The 22,442-nt window shown below is 37.2% G+C and overlaps 1 protein-coding gene across 2 annotated transcripts; it reads right to left on the reverse strand.

Annotated features, from left to right (window-relative positions):
- Positions 1 to 691: 691 nt before the first annotated feature.
- ccdc125.S (coiled-coil domain containing 125 S homeolog) lies at positions 692 to 21,784 on the reverse strand. 2 transcript variants are annotated; one of them, XM_041580491.1, is made up of 12 exons: positions 21,553 to 21,784; positions 16,753 to 17,094; positions 13,701 to 13,759; positions 12,618 to 12,704; positions 9,599 to 9,676; positions 9,024 to 9,109; positions 7,444 to 7,526; positions 5,302 to 5,417; positions 3,853 to 3,954; positions 2,477 to 2,654; positions 1,954 to 2,087; positions 692 to 1,260 (listed from the first exon to the last, which is right to left on the reverse strand). In XM_041580491.1, exons 2-12 carry the CDS (start codon positions 17,060 to 17,062, stop codon positions 880 to 882), a joined length of 1,614 nt encoding a protein of 537 aa, XP_041436425.1. In that variant the 5' UTR covers positions 17,063 to 17,094; positions 21,553 to 21,784; the 3' UTR covers positions 692 to 879. The 2 variants fall into 2 exon arrangements, with proteins under 2 accessions (XP_041436425.1, XP_018099892.1); XM_018244403.2 differs by having other exon boundaries at positions 21,505 to 21,783.
- Between the last annotated feature and the right edge of the window lie 658 nt (positions 21,785 to 22,442).

A 22,442-nucleotide genomic window follows, 5' to 3' on the forward strand; every position in this document is an offset into this window, starting at 1 on the left:
TATGTAGTAATTATCTGTATTACTAATCAGCCTTATTTTGTTTATATTCTATGTGCACTGTATATTGTGAGTCGGTCCCTAACCTCAGTAAGTGACAGCAGCACAGAGTATGTGTAGTGAATCAGCAGAAAATAACATGGCGAGCTACTGGGGCATCTTTGGAGACATAGATCTTTACTGCTAAAGGGCTGTGGTTGTCTTGGGCTGGTACAGAGCCTAAGCATAATGTACAACATTTCTAGTCTACTTCTTTAGTTAGGCTTTAGTTCTCCTTTAAGTGATCGTCTGATGACTACGGTACAATCAAGAAGGGAATGCAGAAGGGCTGTAGCCAAACTCGGACAATTCTTTAAAGAGTCAGATTTTTAAATCTTGACTAAGTACTTATATATATTTTTTAGCATTCATCAAAATGTAATCACTTTTAATTTTTATAATAGTAATATATATGGAGCAAGGTAAAGGAATGCCTAAAAACCACAACACAAACTGCAATGAACCTTTCAGTAGTGGTATCACAATGGCTCATCAACTAGGCTTGCTCCCAGACTTCCTCGTGATATGCCTTCCAGTATGTCTGGTACTAAAGACAGCAGTCTGATCCTGAACCTCATTCACAAACAACACCCTGTAAGTTATACACACAATGATATGCTCAATTATATGCTCACCTGAATAAGAATATTGAGAATAAAAATAAATACTATTTTTTTTAAAATTTGTTACAAATATTTTAAAATGGCAATGCACAAATGGTCCTATATTTCAATATACTGGCCAAACTAATTTACTGTGCTTATTAGGTGCATATTCTGTAAACTTCTTCAGAACTGTATAGCAAAAATATCTAGTCATTAATTATAAGCTCTCTAATCTATTTTATGTGTCAGTGTGCTTCTCTCCAGCTGGCTCTGTGTCACGCTCAGCACTTGACTCTGTAGTTTGTACACAGGCAAGTTTAGGTGATGATTCCTTTGGCAGGGAAGAAAATAAGGTTTGAATTGTCCTTTTAGACTCCTCCAGTGATATGTTGCCCTCAGCTGAATCCAGAGAATCGGATGAAGTGCCATATGTAAGACACGTGCAATGGTGAGTTGTCAGTCTTTTATCTAAACTGTTATGTTGTAAATTATTTGCACACAGATCTCTTTCAGCGTCACTCTTTGTGATTGTTGCTGGATCTACCTTTTCTTCCATGGTCCGTGCAAGCATATAGCTTACTTTCCTTTGATGAGCTAATGCCTCTTCTTTATCATTAAGCTGTGAAATGAATTCAATCACAAAGTAATGTTACAGGCAAAGTCACATGAAAAATATAACGCAGTGGCAGCTTATTCCATATTATATCTAGGGATCCACCAAATACATATTTTTTTTTGGATTCAGCTAAACCAGAAATAAAACCATTCACCCAAATACAAAATTTTATTGCAAAGCCTAATTTGCATATTTGAATTCAAGAAATAAAAAAAGTCATATGACTTTAAGGGTGGTGGCCCAGCAACAAATCTTCACTACTGTGAGCGACTTATCTCCCTGAAATGCCTTCCCGCTGGCAAAAATCCGAATCGCCGGCGGGATGGCATACGAATCGTTTCGGATTTCTGAAGTCACCCAAAGTTTCCTTGTGAGGCAACATCAGAAATCGTATGCCATCCGGCCAGTGATTCGTATTCTTGCCAGCGGGAAGGCATTTCGGGGAGATTAGTCACCCTCAATAGTGAAAATTTATCGCTGGGTGACTAATCTCCCTGTCTGCCTCCACCTTAGGCACAGCTGAACACTTAGGATTCTGCAAAAAGTGCTACAATTCAGTTAAAACCCCAAACTCTACCATATTCTTACTGTCACATACCTTGTAAAGGAGTGTTTGCTCAGTGGAATTTGAACTTGTATCTAATCTAAAAAAGGAAATCATGAAAAAAACCAAAACCTTAAAAAAGCACCACTTACCAAATCTATTAGTTTCTTGAGGATCTCTTGTGGTTCATCCAGGCTTTCTACATTTTTACAGTCGGCAGGTGAAATTAGCATGCTCTTTAATTTCTGTCCTAAGCCTTTGTAACTTTCTCTTGAAAATAGGTGTCCTTAAAAAACAAAAACAAATTAAATATACATAAAATATTTTATTTCTGGTATACTGGCAACAGATTTCTGTGACTTTAACACAATTTGATCTTGTGTTTATAACTGGTGGCACTGCACTTCACAGATAATGGTCATTCATGCGTCCTTGCCTTAGTGGAGCACAGTAACAAAAACACACACAGGCCTATAATTCAGTATGTAATTGTGCTGTAGGAGAAGCAACTGGACAGAAGAAAAGCAAGCATAGGAAAAACATGCAAGCTCAATAAAAACAGGGTGGAAATATGGCAATTAATACATTTAAAAAAAGTTTTCTTCAATGACATCAGCAAATAAAGAAGCTAAAAACTTATGTGACACTGCACTTGAAAGACATTAAAATAATTACCATTTTCTTTAAGGAGCTTCCAGTTGGGTAATATTTTGTTTCCCTTTTTACAGAGCTTCTCCATATCATCTAGCTGCAAACCCACATCATTTCTACGCTTCAACTGCTGCTCAAAGGCAATTCGGAAACCGTCCGCCATTATATATGCTTCTTCTTTACTCTTCTTCTCTGCTTCAAGCTGCCAAGCCAGAAATACAAAGCGTACAATATGGTAAGCAATTTAGGTTTCATTAGCATAAATCCTAGTGCATTACCGAAGATATGGAAAAAGAAAAGCAACAGATACCATATATATGCCAGGCCATCAATGCAAGTTTACCACTTGGCGCCCAAGGCATTTGCCTAGCGCCCACCTAGCTTTAGGGGCTTGGTCTGCCTGGCTGGAACGTGGACAAATTTGTGTGAATTCAGGTGTGAATGAGATTGGATCACAGATCCAATTGCATTGTATCCCTTACTTACACACTGACTCACTGCTACTCCATTCTGTCTTCCATTTCCTCTGACTCATCATGAGACAGATGCTGTTGCACCAAGGCACACACAAAGGTAAGGGGGCAGCCGCAGTCCATAAAAATTATTAGTACACCAAACATTTGAGGAGTGTGTCCTGGAAGTCTGTGAATGTAGCAAGAAAGGTATTGCTGCCTTTAAAGCTGCCTCTGATCCTACAGTGCTCCTGACTGCTATTTCATTAATAATACCTGCCACTGTTATAACTCTTCTCTAGTCGTCTGATCATGGCCTTCCCCCATACACTATCCTTATTAAGACTTTTTTTGTACCAGGAATTTGGCTCATTCATTAAATCACTGAGACACAATTAACCTTTTCCTTGCCTTCATGAGCCAGAATTGTGAGCCTGAAATATGATATTTATGTGTTCTAATGTATGTTATTGTTCTGGGTTATTATACATTGAATTGTCACAGTGTCATCCTGCTATGAGTTCTGGGGAATATTTTATTTATGAAATAGTCACTGTGCCATCCTGCTGGGAAGTTTTGGTGAATTGTATGTGGCATTGCAACAGTGTTCATCCTGTGAAGTGTTTACAGACATCCCTGCATGCATCAGTGGCCTTCTGCTGAAGTTTTGTTTATTGGCAGAGAAAATGTCATATACAACATAAACCTAAGAAAGATGACATAACTTAAGGCCACGTGCAAAGCGTGAATGCTGTATCCAATGAAACATTCCCATTTTATCCCCACAAAAATAAATTATTTAAATGCATAAAGATGGTTTTAAATGTATAAGGATGTGGGGAGCAGTAATCTGTCTTTCACCCTAAAACACAGGAAAATAGCAGATAATGTTTTTTAAATAACATGATACACAAATGCATGCACTAGTACAGAGCAGCTATACATTACCTCATGACTGAGCTGAAGCAGCTGTTTACGAGTAGCAGCAGAAATTTTGGCACAGGAGCAAGGTCCCCCATCGCTGCAGGTACAGGCGCCAAGCACTGCAAGCTAATAAATACAGAAATCCCTTGGTATTAAACCTATTCATAATCATTCCCCATGAGTGGAAATAATTGTGATGCAATGCACAGAAATCTTCCTAAATACGTAAAACTAGTGATACAAGTAGCACTAAACACATTGCAGCAATAGAAAACCTGCATCACAGAGTGTTTCACTAACAAATTCAAACATTCTGATTAACTGTAAATATATATCCATATAATACACAAAAGCCATGAATATCTTGTAAATTATATCCTGATAAACGGTGACTAATGATGACATCAGTTATAAACGGTGAGTAGTGATGTCATTTCTGTCACATGACTCACTGGAACTTGTGTATTATAATAAATAAAGTACCCCCAGTTGCAAAATATGAGGATATTAGACGTTACCTCGGAGTTCCATGACCTGAATAAAAACACTCGGCCTTGTGTTTTTATATGGTCATTAAACTCCTTGGTAACTCCGCGGTCAATGATTCTTGAAGATTGAACATTTATTTACTGCAACCCAGTTGTTTTTAAGGGGTATAGACATAGGCTAAAGCTCAAGCCCCACTCATCAGGTATAGGCAGCCTCTTACTTATACCGGGGCTATCCAACCTGCAGCATTCATGGGTTAGTTTACCTTTGGGTAGAACGCTGCATGTTTTTTTGAGCAACAATCACCATTCTCTGAGAGTATTATGACTGATTTCACCCATCAAGCAAGTTTAACCAGAACAAACTGCAAACTCTGTAAGACACAGACCGTCACTAGCTTCGTTTTTCAATCACTGTTCTACCAAAAATTGCTAATATCCGTTTCATACTCAGATGCATTTCTGTTCACACCAAAACAGGCAGCAGGTCACAGCCTGCCAGAAAAAGAAAAGCTGCCAAGTCCCTTAGAAGATCCACAAGAAAAATGGGCTATGGGACAAGACTGAGCTGCAGGAGGGGAAAGAACATGTTGTAGGGACTAGAACCATAAATTAGACGGGGTGAAAGGACAACCACCGTAGTGGCTATGCAGGCAATTTCAAAGGTAGTGACTGTGCTCAATATTAATAGACATTTTCCATAGAAAATACTGTCTGTTGATTGCTGTAAAAATGGTATTCAGTACAATGCAACTTACATTTAACACATTAATAAGATATGCAATAAGTATCAAATAAGCATATGATATGGTGCCAGGCTGTGTCTATATCTATCTACATACAGTATTTGTAAGAGTTCTTAAACTGCTTCCTGTGCTAAAAATTACTTATATTAATAATTTCTATAGAAACAGCACCAAAAGGTCATTGTAACCCCACTTCAGCCATATGCAGTATTGTTACAACAACATTGTCAGTGTCTTACTTCAACTGCTGTGACGTCTGCTAAACTGCTTTTATTTAGAGACATGTTGTCCTGGAATACTTTCTGCTGGTTTACATCAAGCATTGCAAGAAGTTCCTGGCACTGCTGATTTAGAACTAAAAAAAACAAAAACAATGTGTTCAAAACATACTGTAAGTATATTTACTTAACTGACAAATATTACAAGAAACTCTAAGGCAAAAAAAATTACAATAATTTCAACCTCATATGAAATACTAAAATGCAAAACCTGCTGAAACAGTATGTGCCTGAAATCAGAATGGAAAAATGCCAGATAAGCTCCCATTTCCATCAAGCACTTGTATATATAATGTGCAACTGCTCTTCTGAAAACTTCTGCAATGTACATTACTGAGCTTAGGGACCGACTCAAAATATACAGTACAGGTAGAATATAAATGTCACAGTACAAGGCTGATTGGTAATTTATACAGATGATTATAACATGACAGCTCAGAAACCAGTGCAATTAGCATCAGAATTTAATAATCAGCCCTGTAGCATCAGCTTATATTACAGGCCAACCTTGTTTTCTACTTGAAAATTTTCGACAACCCCTAAGCTTAGCTTCTCAACAGCTGCTCAGAGCCCACTGAGCATGTGAGTGTCACAGACACTTTCCAAGATGGTGACCCCCTGTGACAAGTTTGAAGTCCTGGATCATTGCTGCTATTGAGAAGCTGAAACTTTAGGGTGGTGCAATAAGTTCATTATATAAAATATGGCATTTTTAGCCTTATTCATTTTTCAGTTTAGTTCTCCTTAAAGCTACAGATGTTGCTATAGAAATGAGCAGAGAAGCCACAAGCGAGTAGTCACATTCTACTTTCTGGTTCAAATAAGTGCTGCCAAAACAAATTAGCTGTCCACTGTGAAGCATGGTTTGTTGGTAAAAAGCAGCTCATTATATACTTTAAATTTCAAAATGTGAAATGTATACTTTAAGAAATAAACATAATTCATGTTGAACATGGGGTACAGTATACTTAACCTTTAAGCAGCAGGCTTTGAGCAGAATGATGACAATAATGAGTGAGCTTTTTGCATAGAGGGTAATAGTAACAAAAGGTGGCCATAGATGCACAGATAATATCATATGAAACAAAGTTTTATAAAATATTCCGTGCACGTATAGCAGGAGACAAGCCGAAACAATATTGGCAGAAGACATGGATATTGGTTGGCTCAGGCTGGTCAGAAAATTATAATTGGGCGCCATTGAAAGCACCCGAATATTGACCTGCTGAACTGCTGAATTGTCAGATAGAATTCTATTGTTTCTACCTGTGTATCTGACAATTCAGCTCTACACATCTGTATTGAAAACTAACAATTTTTCCGAAAGATCGTAATTTGCTCAGCCAGGGAAGAATTGCAAAAGCACACCATTTAATGCTCACTTACAAAGTGCTTCTTTCCTTGGTCTGGCTGCACTCTACACCCTGTGGTAGATAAAAAATGCACCACACTCCTTTAGTCAATTATTATTTTATGAAAATATTATCCTTTTTGTATGATCCTAACACCACATATTCCAGCAGCAGTTCCATGCACTGCATTTAGCTCCCTTTAAATGTTGTGCTTGCAGGATATTCACAGAGGCTAAAACTTAGGGCTGCCATCATGGTGGGAACAGGCAAGACACGTCCTGTCAAATGAGAGGTCCCAAACTGGCAAGAAAGGGACAGGGCTTCAGTAAAAGGGATGTGGATTCAGTGAGGATGATCAGACTGTGAACATGTTCAGGCAGGAGTGCAGGGTGCCATAATTCATTATAATACACAAAAGCCATGAATATCTTGTAAATTATATCCTTATAAACGGTGAGTTCTGATGTTATCATTATAAACAGTTAGTTCTGATGTCATTTCTGTCACATGACTCACTGAAATTTGTGTATTATAATAAATAAAGTACCCCCAGTTGCACAATATGAGGATATTAGAAGTTACCTCAGAGTTCCATGACCTGTATAAAAACACTCGGCCTTATATTTTACAAGAGGGGGTACTTTATTCACTATATACAATCCATTAATGAGGGCTGAGGAAAAAAGCCAGTGGACCTTGCAATCCTTCCCTAAACACGTGTTAAAAACAGTACAAAATATTCCATGCTTACTTGTATTCTCAGACTTGAGTGACTTCATTTCATTCGTCCGGAACTCTAGAGTTTCTTTGATTGTTGCATTTTCACAGAGGACTCTAAATGAAAAGTAATTATTTTAGAATTTTATATTCAAATGTATATGAAATGTTTAGTCTGCAAATGCCTCTGTATGAGGCTAAAACATATCTTTACAGTGGAAATGTTTTCAAAAGGCTATGGCCCTGCAATATTGTTACTTTTATACCAGGGCCACTAGAACAGACTACAAGTGAATTGTGAGCTGCTAAACATATAGTGAAGAAACGTTGCTAATGCTTTCCTGTCTCAACCTAGCAGAAGCTAGAAACAAGGTAAGAACTGGTTGTAGATATAAGATAAGAAACATGTAGAATGTTTTGTATTTGTAAAATAGTTAAAAATGCTAAATGAAAAATGTTTTACAAAAACAAACATTTTAATACAAAGTGTTTAAAGGGGAACTCCGGCTTCCAAACCAAAATTTTATAAAGAGGACCACATAACCCAGAAACCCCTAATATATCTATCACAGTTACCTGTTTCTTCAAAAAGTATGAATAAATGCCATTTTCTATGCTGAAATTCAGCTGTTTAACAGTTATTCTCTTTCTGCATCATCTGAAATCCTGGCAGGGAAGTAAGGACTTAAACACTGATGCTACAAATTGTAACAACTACTCCACAGCTTAAAGACAGCATGCAGGAACTACATAACCCACAATGCATTGCACTGTGATGTTCCATTTCTTATTGAAATTGCATGTGCAGGGAATTGTGGGGTTTGGAGGATGCAGGCTGTTGATACAAAGTAACCATAGTCAGCCAGCTCAGAAAAGTAGACAGATCAGCAGGAGAGCAGGGTAGCGGCTTAGGGAACTGTCAGAAACCATTAAAAAATCATGAAAAGTCTGCATATTTTTTTTAAATGCAAAGTTGCTTGAAATTATGTTTACGTTTCAAAAAGCTTAAGTTATGTTTTTGTGGAGTTCCCCTTTAATAAGCATCCACCACAGTGTGATGAATTTCTTAGTGCAAAAAAGTTCCCCTTGCAGAGAAATGTACTCAGAAGAGGGATATCTAGCAGAACAGGAATGGATTTTGCTTTCAATGTTAAAGGAACAGTAACACCAAAAAAATTAAAGTGTTTTAAAGGAATGACAATATAATGCACTGTTGCATGCAATTGGTGTGTTTGCTTCAGAAACCCAGCAGTAGATAACAGAAGTTCTAAAGAATCACATTGTATACTACAGTTTATCTGTTATCTGCGGTGCAACCTGTGCCTTTTCTCCTTTTTGAGCTTTGAATGGCTGCCCCCCAGCTTGTTGATATAAACTATTTTAGAGTTTCTGAAGCAAACACAGCAGTTTTACTAGTGCAGCACAACAGTGCATTATATTTTTATTACTTTAAAAGACTAATTTTTTGGTGTTACTGTTCCTCTAAGAACAGTGTGCCAAGGAAACACCCATTACAGTATATTGCACTGTTTTTTCTTGGTCAACGTCTTACTCTATTTACTCACACCTTTCCCATAGTTTGAAACAAAAGTACTGGAACAGAGCCTTACATACCGCTCATATTTCTCTTTCCAAGTTTCTTCTAGGTTTTTAAGTCTGACCTGATCAAACTGAATTTCCCACTCCAAAACACTGATCTCCTGGGGAAGCAGAAACAGCAGATCTGTGAGGAAAAGATAATTGTTTGGGCCTCTAATGAAGTTTGAGTCCCACGTGAACCATAAAATGGCAGTAACATTCAAGGCTGTACATTTCCTGTAGCTCAGGACAATCTCTGTACAGAATACGATGTGGGATCACTTACCGGAAACCTGTTATCCAGAAAGCTCAGATTTATTGGAAGGCCATCCCCAATAGAGTACATTTTAAGCAAATAATATAAAAAAATGGTTTCCTTCACTTTTGTAGTTATAAAACTGTACCTTGTACTTAATCTGAACAAATCTCAACTTCTACTATTGACGTCATGGGGAAGCAAAAGTAGCCCCACTCCATCTGTGATTATTGCCAGAAAATGTACCTTTGATACCCCTGCATGTCACTGGCACAAAGCAACTTGTGACAGAGCAGTAACACTGAAACAGCCCAAGCACCACTAAGATTAAATATAAAAGATGCATTTTACTGACCTTTTCCAAAGTCCTCCGTTCCTGCTCAGCCTTTTGAAGCATTTCCTTTGTGTGACTTGTAGCTTTATCTAACATAGCCTGAGAATAAAAAAGGTTTCCATACAGAGATAAGAATGATGCCTTGCTTTTATCAGATATTAGAGAGAGTTCAACAAAACATTAATGTTACAATTATTACAGTCACACCGACAGGCACAATCTCAGACGACTATGTGACTTGCTCTTATCAGTGTTCCCTGTGGGAATAACTCTATGACCAATGGAACAAGTGGCTTTTTTTTTTTTTCATTTTTCTTACAGCTGTTTAAATATTTGATTTCTCTGTGAGTTCTTCAACCTTTATTATTGCTACAACCGTCGCCCTGCTCTAACTGGCTGGTTCCAGCAAGACTCAGCAGTTTGCAATGCTCTACAGTTTGCAATATGGAAAAAACATTCACTCCAACATTATCAGACCTCTCATTCACAGATATATTCCGTGTGTTGATTAATTACATTTTATGGGGAAATATTAAAATTAATGTATTTCTACATTATTAAGTCCATTTTTGCATTTATTTGTCTGCCACAAATGGTCACACAGCAGCTCATGTGTCCCTTCAAACAACCATTCTGTGTTGTGTCTCTTAAAGGGGTTGTTCACCTTTAAAACTTTTTTTTAGTTCAGTTGGTTTCAGATAGTTCACCAGCAATAAAGACTTTTTCCAGTTACTTTCAATTTTCTATGTGTGACTTTCTAATATTGAAGCATAACGTGTAATTTTTCACCTTCTAAAGCAGCTCTGGGAGGGGGGTCGCCGACCCTGTAAACTATTCTAAACCGATACATTTATTTGATACATTTCTTATCTTTGTCCCAGCTGAGCAGAATCTCTGGGTTTCATTACATGCAGCTGTTAGAATTGATACAATAGTTGCTAATACTCCAGAGATGCTGCTGAGCAATGTATCAACTAAAATGTAACTGAAATTGTAATAGTTCAGAATCTGCACCTGAATTACTGAGCTGCCAGACTCAAACACCAGAGACAGGAACAATAGAATCTAAACTTAGATTTTGGAAAAACGGTACAAAATAAAAAATGGAAAGTAATTGGAAAAAGTCTTTATTTCTGGGGAACAATCTAAAAACAATTGAACTGAAAAAAGTGTTTGGAAGGTGAACAACCCCTTTAAGAAACTCTCATGCTGCAGGAGAGATATACAAGGGCTTATTCTTCTTCTGTTCAGTGAGCTCAAATAAACAGACCAGCTTGTTATATTTCCAATGGCTTTCACTTAAGGACTTCATAATGCTGTTCACATAGGAGGAATACTTTTCCTTTAGAGTGGTCACACTAATCTTTTAATGTAATTCCCATGACGTAAGAGGCTATAGAATCCAGGGGAATGACAATGAATACCAGAGAAACAGGATAAACTAGATTTATGAACCATGGCCAATCCCAAATAGTAAGAAAGCAAAGAAACAACACTCTATGAGTCCAAAACATGTAATATCTTAATATCTTACCCATGAGGCCAATAAGCATAAGGTCTTATTGAGTAACTTTATTTGCCTCCTGTAACTTTAGCACTTTATAGGACATTATAGCACAGCTGTAGATAAAATTAGATTTTCTCATCAATCAGGCAAATAAATAAACTCTTGGTGTGAGTGTAAGCCACACTGATAGAATCATATAGGTGTTTATCTAGCTTGGAGTCACTTCTGCATAGGGTCTGAGGAGTATCACACCCATCACACAGCTGTTAAAGCCAGAACATTAAATAAAATCTGCTTTTATCCCATATGCATTCAAACTGGTAGAATTCAGCATTGTTGGCATAACTCACCAGAACCCATCTTAGACACCAATTGCTGCACAGTAATGACTGTAAGAAGCTATACTGTATAACATACATAAAGTGAAGGGAATCCCCATGACTGCATGAAATGCTGGGTCATGGCACGGTCAGTGATCGTTTGCAAATATATGACAAGTGTTTGTCAGCACTGAGCTAAGAGAGGTTGGGAGTTTGCATTTGCACATTTAGTTGTTTCTTGAGACAGAACCTAGCAGATGGTGATCTCTCACTGTGATAGAACAGGTTGGAAGGTGTATCCTTGATAAAGGCCCCAAAGTGGGCCGAAACGTTGGAGACACTGTGAGATTTTAATAAATCATTGAATTCTTTGGAAAACGGAGTGCTGGTCCTTTCTACAATTTTATATATATATATATATATATATATATATATATATATATATATATATATATATATATATATATATATATATATATATATATATATATATATATATATATATATATATATATATATATATATATATATATATATATATATATATATAAAAATATATATTATTATTCCAACGATTGTGATGCACAAATCATGTAGCCTATATAAAAGTAATTATGGTGCAGATCTGTATTGTGGTGAGTTATTCTGCTATCTTCCAATACATAACAATCAGCCAGATCGCACTCCTTGCTAAAAACATAGCATTTATTGACTTGAATAAAATGTAGTCAAAACAGTCTCATTTGCAACATTGTGTATAACTTATCGTACAGAGTCAAATAAACTCGCCACATCTTTCAGCACTCACGCGACATTTCGGGAAATTCTCCTTCCCTTTTTGAAGAGTTTGTATTGTGCAGTAGCGCATATTATATTATTTATTTGACTCTGTAAGGGAAGTTATACACAATGTTGCAAATGAGACTGTTTTGACTACATTTTATTCAAGTCAATAAACACTATGTTTTATGCAAGGAGTGCGATCTGGCTGGATATATATATATATATATATATATATATATATATATATATATATATCATTTTTGTTATTATTCAGTCGACAATCTATAGTATTTCAGCTAAATATCTTGCTCCAAGGGAAAAGTTGGCTGTGCTGCTCTAGGTTATCTAACATTAGAAGTAATAAAAATGTCTAACCAGACCCTCATTTGATCACGTATCATTTTTACAGTCAGTGAACATAAACACTCACCATGCTTTGTAGCAGCTTTAGTGCTTCATCTTTTCCATTGAGCTGCCTCTGAGATGCCTCAAGTTCTATTCTTAAAAAATCTACCTCCTAAAAAGTAAACAAATTATATCATTTAGATTTTCTCCTAAACTAGACATGGAATTGTTGTTCCTAACCATGACTTTTAATTATATTTCTCAACAAGAAATGTGAAACACAACATTAAAGTACTGAGGAGAGAAGGCAAAAATCCTCATAGAACTGCTGGGAATCACACCTGTGGGTGCGGGTAATTTGCATACAAAGAAATTGGGAACAATTCTGAGCTTTATGTTGCCCACAGCTGAGCTGAATATTGCTCAGATGACAAATGTGTGAAAAAACACGTGTCACATGCCATACAAGTAGTAAGTGCTAATTAAACTCAAGGAAGTGTTCCTATGGCTTAAGAATCTTGGATTTTATCAAATATACAGCACTACCCTGACTCATTTAAAGGGGACCCGTCACCCAAAAAAAATATTCAGAATCCCATTTAATCACATAAGTCAAGCAAAAATGAACTTTAATTACACTATATGAATTATTTGAATCTGGTTTCCTTCGGTCTGGGAATTCATCATTATAGCAAGCAGGCAGGAGCCATTTTGTGGACACTGTTATTAAGAAAAGCCTTGTATCATCTCAGAATCTTGTTTGTGCACCAGAATGGGGGACCTGATGTCCATCCCCATGCCCTGACTACACAATTAAATGGTAAAGAGACAGGGGGAATGTGGGGAGAACAGCAATTTCTGCTGAATGGAAAGTAAAAGTAATTGTCTGCCCTCCTCTATGCCCAGGGTATAGAGGAGGGGCAGACAATAATTGATTGACAGTTGAGATGTTTAAATGAGTTTACAACAGCTATGAATGCTTTAATAAAAAATAGAAATCGGATTTCATGTTTAATTTGAAAAGGACTTTTATTATACAGATTTGTGTGTCTAGGTGACAGGTCCACTTTAATTAAAATTGGATCTGTCCAAAGCTGTGGTGTGAGTAATGGTTTCATTCATATCATGGCTAAGTTACATGAACACATAGAGATGCAGCACCACTTACCTCTGTTAATTCTTGAAGCCGCTGCTTTAGCTCTTCATTAGACACTTCTGAACTTGCATCTGCACTCACACAAAAATGACATAGCAGTAAGATACAGAAAACTTTTGGGCACATAACCCACTGACCGCAATAAATGAGTGATGTGTTCTTTTTCATAGTGACAAATGTGATGATAACAGTACTAGGAATTTAAAGAGGTTCTTCACCTTACAGTTCCGTTGGTTTCAGATAGTTCACCTGAAATATAGACTTTTTCCATTATTTTCTATTTTTGACCATTTTTCTAATTTTAAAGTTTAGATTTTCATCATACGCCTTATGTCTTTCTAAATTAGCTCTGAGAGGAGGGGTCACCAACTCTATTCTAAAGTGATAATCACTTTATACCTTCCTTATTTGTAGCAGAATCTGTAGCAGAATCCGAGTTTCATTAAAGGAACTGTAACACTACATTTTTTCAAGTTAAAAATCCACCTACAAAACTTCCGGTAGAAAGTTTATAGTGCTTAATACTTCATAAAGAAAATAAATAAAATAAAACGCTGCTTCCAGATGTACACTGTCTTCCAAAAAGGCAAAAAGGTGACTCTGCAAGATCGAAGGTGCAGCGCTCTACATCTCCTCTTAGTGAGCCTTCTAAACTGGAAGGGTATAGTACATTTTTAAATTAAAGGGTTGTTTTCAGTTCAGTTGGTTTCAGATCACCAGAAATAAAGACTTTCTCCAATTAACATTTGGTATGACTAAAAATTAGAAATTAGTGTTTACTTGTGATTTTATCATCTTGCCATGGTGTGTCATAACTGCAGTGATGTTATATTTTGTTCTTCCATATTACTCGCCTCTTCCTCCCTAGTGACAGGTTTTGCCATGATGGACTACTAGTTTGTACTCCCAGAAATTTGGATATTGACTTTTTATTAAGACATCATTCACTTTGAATACTAATACTAAAGTTGTGGGGATACACATCGGAGGAGAGATTAAGTGCGCAAGCGTGAAACGCATGCATTTGTAACAATTTCGAATGGAACACACATCATTGCAGCAGTTCACACCAGAGTCATGTGATGCTCTCTTTAAAACTACGTAATGTATGGATCTCCGGCCTCTTGACAAAGCCACGATTGGTGGCGAAACGTCTGTCAAGGTGCAGCGCTGCATCTGGGAGTTGGGCCCCCCCTCTCTGAGTTACTTGTTGTGTGCCAAAAGGTAACCCAACGTGGCATGGACATTGGGTTGATCCAATAGATATTTGAGGACTTAGTGGTGATGCGACTGAATATACGGTCTGTAAAAATCTTGTATTTTACTTGGGCAGGACATTGCCAAGCTCTGGGTGATCCTCTGTTTTTTCCGGGATTTTTGCTCGAAAAGTCCAAAATAGACGGATTTTCGGTCTAATTCCAGCATAGACCACAGCAACTTCCAAATATGATAGGGAAGTCTCCCATCTCAGACCCAGCAGGTCTGAGATGCCAGATTTTCAGCTCCTGACTTTTTGCAGCATCAGGCTTTAATAAATCCCGAAAAATTCTGATTTTATAGTAAAAAAAAAAAAACTTGAATTTTTCAAGTTTTAACCATTCGGACTTTAATAAATAACCCTGTGCAATAAATATAAATAAAGTAGGAGCTGCAAACGAGTTCTTAACCCACTAAAAGCCCACAGACTGACAAAAGATAAGAATCTCTCTTTGACGCATACTTGCCTTCAAAGTGATTGGTGTAATGATGAAGGCGGGATTGCATGGATCATTTACTAACATAGGTGCTAAATTGCACAGGTGCTGTTGCCAATAGGAACAAATCAACAATTATCTTCAAACTGTTTACTACAAGTTAAAAACTGAAAGAAAATATCTAACTGGCTTCTGTGTCTAACTGCACTGGTGCAATTTAGCACATGTTTGAAAATCACCCCCTGCATGCAATTATTCTCTATTCTGCATAGCTGCTTGTGTAAAACAGTAAGGATAAGACTACACAAACATTTTCGGTGCGATCCGATGCACTGCGACAAAAAGCATGCGTGCAGGATCTGCAGTCGTGTCGCATCAGATCAACGCTGCGACTTCATCCAACATTTCTATCTCTTGCATTTTTTCTGTCGCATATGATTTGTCACAGCGCGTCGGATCGCGTTGAAAATGTCCTTGTAGTCTTACCCTAAGAATGGGCACAAACAGCCAGTTCTATAGCACAAACACTAGCTTTAAGGTATAATGAACTACATACAAGCACATCACTGTTCTGAAAAACAGCATAAAGAGAATAAACATGACACTGCAATGGCCAATGCCTACGTATAAGGCACAAGTAGAATAGTGAAATGGGCAGAGAAACCTTATGAGAACAAAAGTCGTGTTTAGAACCTAGATAGTCCAGAAGTTCTTAAAACCACCCTAAGTCATTGAACCATGCACCATGTCATGGAACAACCTCAGGCACAGTAATTAGTTTCTACTGCAGTAATAAAATATTGTATTCCCTTTATACACATACGAAATATAGACATAGGTATGTGTCAGTCATAATATAATAAACATCAACAAGGGCTATTTGTGGTCTCACCGCAACACTTACAGCACTAATATCATTCTACACTAACACACTGCAATAAATTTGTTGGGGCAAAATGCAATCATTCTTTTTACTCTAAAGGGACCATGGCCCACATACAAGTAAGCCAAGTGCTTGTCCACATTTAGTTCCTGTCTGACTGGTTTAAAGGCCAGCAAAAGGGAAGCACAGGAAGCCCTTTAACAGGTGCTCCTTGCACACCCATTCATATTGTGCAGATAAGGGCTGCGGATTGTAGTTTATTAATAGGCTAATAACTATTCAGCAAATAAGAGGTAGCACAGATGGTATCTGCCCATAAACTTTTTAAGTTGTCAAAGATCATTCAACACTCATGCACCCGAACTTCTCAAAAAAATAAATAAATATTTATTTAACAATATACACTATACCATACATACATGCAGAAAGAAAACTAATAACTTTGATTTTTTGGGCACTGGACAAGAATAATAAAGAAGACTCTTACCTATACTATTTTGTCTGCATCTCGAGTATCCTATTTGCCCAAACTTATGTGTGGTCTTGGCCTCAGAGACACTGTTTCTTAACACAGAACAACTTGCAGTCCCAGAATCTTCACTCTTCTTTACAAGCTGATAGTGACCCTGATTGTCTGACGCCCTTCTTATTTTAAATGTCTCTGCCATGTGATTCACTGATCCATCATACAGGCCTCCTGGCTTTCTCCCAAAACCTTCTCCTAAGTCTCCTCCAGCCATAAAATCTTCTTCCTCTTCAGAATGGCAGTTTCTCTCTGCAGCAAATGCATTGTTCATAGTCACACACAGGTGCAGTCCAATGCACTTACCTGTAAAGAATTAAAGGTAAAGTAAGACTATTTGACACACTGTAGTCATTCCAGTTATAAGTTCAGGTTTTACCCACAAGCTTTGCAGCTGGTGCTCTCAGCAGCAAAATCATCATTAATAGTGAAAGTAAAGAATAGCAGCCCTTGGTCTTGTGGGCAGTATCCAAATTAAGAACTGCTTTCCTTTATCATATAGTTGCACACTAGAAAACACTTCTACTGGTCTCATTAAAATTTTTATAATTAGCTCTTAGCACAGGTTAATTAGCATAATTATTGAAAAAAGGGGAAGAGTCAACTCTTCTCAATCAAAAATCTCCTTTCTCTTCAGACACCCAAGGAGTTGTAAACACACTCAAATTGCATAGGAAAGAAAAAAAGAACCTTGTTTGCGGCTGTGTCGATTTTTCTATAAATTCTCCGGTTTCTTAAACCCACTTGTACTAAGGAATTTTTTTATTGTTGATTTTATTAACCAATTCTCAATACTGCAACCTGGAATTTTCTAGATTCAAGATCAGTTATCACACAAAAGTCACTTGTTAGATTAACCTAATGAACTTTCACGTCTTTATTATTTGACTTATTTTACTGATTGTGATCTCAATTGATTTCAACATCACCCCAATCAATTCCACTTTTGAATTATATATAAAGTGCCGCGTGCTAAAGTTTCACTTTTCTTAATTTATATCTTGAGGAGTTTTCTTGATTGATTAATTAAAAACTAAAGTGCTAGGTGCTTAAATTCCACAACTTTGTAACGGTGTAACAACTGATAAATTTACTTCAAAATTAAAGCCTCACTGAGGCAACTTTGGGCGACTATAGAAAATGCATCGCCGCGTGTGCATTAGCGCAGACGACTTTGCATTGTAACCTATGGGGAAAAACGCTGAGGCAGTTCGGGGAGATAGTCGCTCAAAAGACGAGGCAATTAGTCGCCAATTCTCCCCGAATCTCCTCGTGTGGCCTTACCCTTAGTTCATTCAATATAAAGTGACCAGTGCGTTAAAAAATGCGATCAATCCAGAGTTAATATCAAGTTACTCCTTAATTAAAGGGATACTGTCATGGGAAAACTTTTTTTCATAACGTATCAGTTAATAGTGCTGCTCCAGCAGAATTCTGTACTGAAATCCATTTCTCAAAAGAGCAAACAGATTTTTTTATATTCAATTTTGAAATCTGACATGGGGCTAGACATATTGTCCGTTTCCCAGCTGCCCCCAGTCATGTGACTTGTGCTCTGATAAACTTCAGTCACTCTTTACTGCAAGTTGGAGTGATATCGCTCCCCCTCCCTTTTTCCCCCAGCAGCCTAACAAAAGAACAATGGGAGGTTAAACAGATAGCAGCTCCTTAAAACAAGATAACAGCTCCCTGGTAGATATAAAGCTGGCCATAGATGTTGAGATTTTTAAAAGATCAGATCCTCATCGTGAGACCACGATTTTCTTGGAACGATCGTATGATAGTACGAATTGACCATCAACTAAAAAGACCAATTTGCCAGGAAAACAAAGGGGAGCTGCCTGCTTGGCCCTGCAAACATAGATAGATTGCACTGGGACCTACAAAGATTTTTTGACCTGATCAATTTCCTGACAGATGTCGGCCGAAAAATCTTAAGATGTACGATCGTTCGAATCCCACTAACTGCACGATAATTTCGAAGGATTGGTCGGACAAATACAAGAGGTCCTCTGCACTCAACCCATTATCAATATATTTAAGACAGCGACATTTTGTGCATACTGCTACTGAAAAATGCCTTACCCTTTAAACAAAACAGGGATTGTTTGTCCATATATTGCAATATATTTAAGCTGGCCAACTACGTCAAAGTCATCCCATATCTGGCCAGTCCTACGCTTAATTTTCATCTGATTCATTAAGAATCCAATTGCTTAATTATACGTTTTACCAAGGGACTAAGTTTTACCTGCAACTTACTTGCTGCTTTCAAAGTAAAACTCCCAAACTTGGCTGCCCTTTTATTAGACACCAGTGGGATCACCTGACTATAGCTGGGAAGTGTGGGAGCTACAACATGGAGCTGGTCACTGCTCCTGTATAACTATAACAAACAAGGGAAAGTTGTGCTCACCACTAATTTTTAAAAACATTAGGCGGGGGTGCAGCGAGGCTGTGACCACAAAATACATATAGACAAATACAAGAGTCCTCTGCACTCAACCCATTATCAATATATTTAAGACAGAGACATTTTGTGCATACTGCTACTGAAAAATGCCTTACTGAAGAATTTATCCCTACATTCTACACAGGGTCCTTCATTCTACCCCAGAACAGATGGATGTATGCAGTATATATATATAGTATAGAATGAGGTAACACAGTGCAGTATATAAGAGTGCTGTTAATATATATATATATATATATATATATATATATATATATATATATATATATATATATATATATATATATATATAGAGATATAGATATAGAGATATAGATATAGATATAGCAACCAAAAAACCGCACTCACAGGACTTGATTCGTGCAAACAAAGTGGTTTTATTCCTGTTACTTTGTTTGCACAAATCAAGTCCTGTGAGCGCGGTTTTTTGGTTGCTATTTGTATTATTATATAACCAGCACCCAGGCAGTTGCCTATTTTTGTTATGTGAGTGCTCCAGTTTGCTTGATATATATATATATATATATATATATATATATATATATATAGATATATATATATATATATATATATATATATATAATGCACCCACGTCCGCACATGCTATACTTCGATATTCAACTTCGATATTCAACTTCCGGGTGCTGTGTCAATGTTGTATCGGCACGCTGTATCGGCACGCTGTGAAAGGCTGTATCGGCACGCACTCCGGTTCAATAAAATTCAACTTTTATTTATCTTATGTGATACATAGGATGCTTTTATTATGTATCACATAAGATAAATAAAAGTTGAATTTTATTGAACCGGAGTGCGTGCCGATACAGCCTTTCTTCTATGATACAACATTGACACAGCACCCGGAAGTTGAATATCGAAGTATAGCATGTGCGGACGCCAACGGCATTATATATATATATATATATATATATATATATATATGTGATACATAGGATGCTTTTATTATGTATCACATAAGATAAATAAAAGTTGAATTTTATTGAACCGGAGTGCGTGCCGCTACAGCCTTTCTTCTATATATATATATATATATATATATATATATATATATATATATATGCCCGCTCCTTCCATGAGAACAAAGGGTTCGTAAAGGCGCTGGTGTGACAGGTTGCGGTTTGAGGTAACAATACTGCACAAAGATTTCACATGAAGACTTTCTCTCCAACATTTGTGAAACTGCTTAGGGAGTGTGCTAGTGCACACTAAAGAGACCATGCATGATTTGACATTTCACTGGAGGAATAGGTGGACACTACTAATTGAACTTTCATTACCATGTGACTTTTAACAGCTGTTTGTTCCACAGTGTATATTTAAGGCCGTTTTATGTTCAGTTTGTTACTTTGAGAAAGGCTAGGGACCTAGCTGAAACGTTAGTCATTTATAATAAATATTATGATTTTATAAGTCCTGAGAGTGCGGATCTTTTTGTAGTAGATAGTATATATATATATATATATATATATATATATAGTATAGAATGAGGTAACACAGTGCAGTATATAAGAGTGCTGTTATTATATATATATATATATATATATATATATATATATATATATATAGTATAGAATGAGGTAACACAGTGCAGTATATAAGAGTGCTGTTATTATATATATATATATATATATATATATATATATATATATATATATATATATATATATATATATATATATATATATAGTATAGAATGAGGTAACACAGTGCAGTATATAAGAGTGGTGCTGTTATATTATATATATATATATATATATATATATATATATATATATATATATATATATAGTATAGAATGAGGTAACACAGTGCAGTATATAAGAGTGGTGCTGTTATATTATATATATATATATATATATATATATATATATATATATATATATATATATATATATATATATATGTAGAAAGAAGATCAGCACTCTCTGTAGTTTAGGTGAAAATTGTGTTGATTTATTAATCAAAAATCACATCTTATCCGACGTTTCGGTCCCACATGGGGACCTTTCTCAAGGATACTGTGTACATAGAGTGTAGAGAATAAATACCCACCCCCATCAGTGAATTTGGGATATATATATATATATATAGTATAGAATGAGGTAACACAGTGCAGTATATAAGAGTGGTGCTGTTATTAGGAATTGGAATAAGGAGTATAGGAGAGCGCCTCCAGCAGTTTGTTAGATGTGAGAAACTACAGACACAAGCGCTTTCCTCACCTGCACTGCTGTCACCACTTTATCCTCCTGCTACAACTCCACACCTACCGGCCGCGCAGGTCCGCAATCAGAGAGTTCAGTGTTAGTGAGTACAACGACGAGCGGAAAGGCAGGAAGTAAGGAATCACCGGAAAACAGTTTTTGCTAAAGGCTGCGGGTGCAAGTTGTCCCAGCCGGTACCTGTAGCCCTTTCCTTGCCCCTCCCTGTTCCACCCTGACTGACCCGCCTTCCCACACACAGACGTGGCCTCGTTCCTCTTAGTCACTTGTCGCCCTGAATGGGGGCGGGGATGAGCCAGTCCAACAGGTGCCGAGAAGCTTATTTAGCTGCAGCGCGCTCTGTTCTCTCTCCATTAGTGACACGGGACTTCTTATTGGCGCTGCCATTCAGCTGAAATGGTTTTGTGGCTGGGGCAGCCTGTCACATTTACTACACGCCTGGTGATCTGGAGATAAGAGTTTAGGGGATGTTTTTACTTTTCACCAGATCAACAAGGAATTGTTTGTCACATTTCTTTAATAAAAAAAGGAAACATGTTCCTCTTTACAAAGCAAAATCGATGTCCTTTTCTGTCCAGGCACTAGGGGTGCCCCCCCGGGGTGCCCCCCCCCTTTTGACCAGAATAGTTCTGGCTTCAGCCTGAGGTGCTTATTGGCCAGTTTATTATTAAAGGAACAGTAACACCAAAAAATGAAATTGTTTTAGGGCAGAGACACATGGCAAGATTCGGGGAGATTCGTTGTCCGACGACAAATCACCACTTCTAAAGGGGACTGATATCACCGAATTGCTTCCCGCCGGATACAATCTAAATATCCGGCAGGATGGCACTCGGAGTGCTTCATTTTCTGAAGTTGCCTCACGAGGAGACTTCGGGTGACTTCGGGAAACAAATCGCTCTGAGTGCCATCCCGCCGACAATTTAGATTCTAGCTGG

This window comes from Xenopus laevis, chromosome 1S, assembly GCF_017654675.1.
Source record: "Xenopus laevis strain J_2021 chromosome 1S, Xenopus_laevis_v10.1, whole genome shotgun sequence".
NCBI classification, from domain to species: domain Eukaryota; kingdom Metazoa; phylum Chordata; class Amphibia; order Anura; family Pipidae; genus Xenopus; species Xenopus laevis.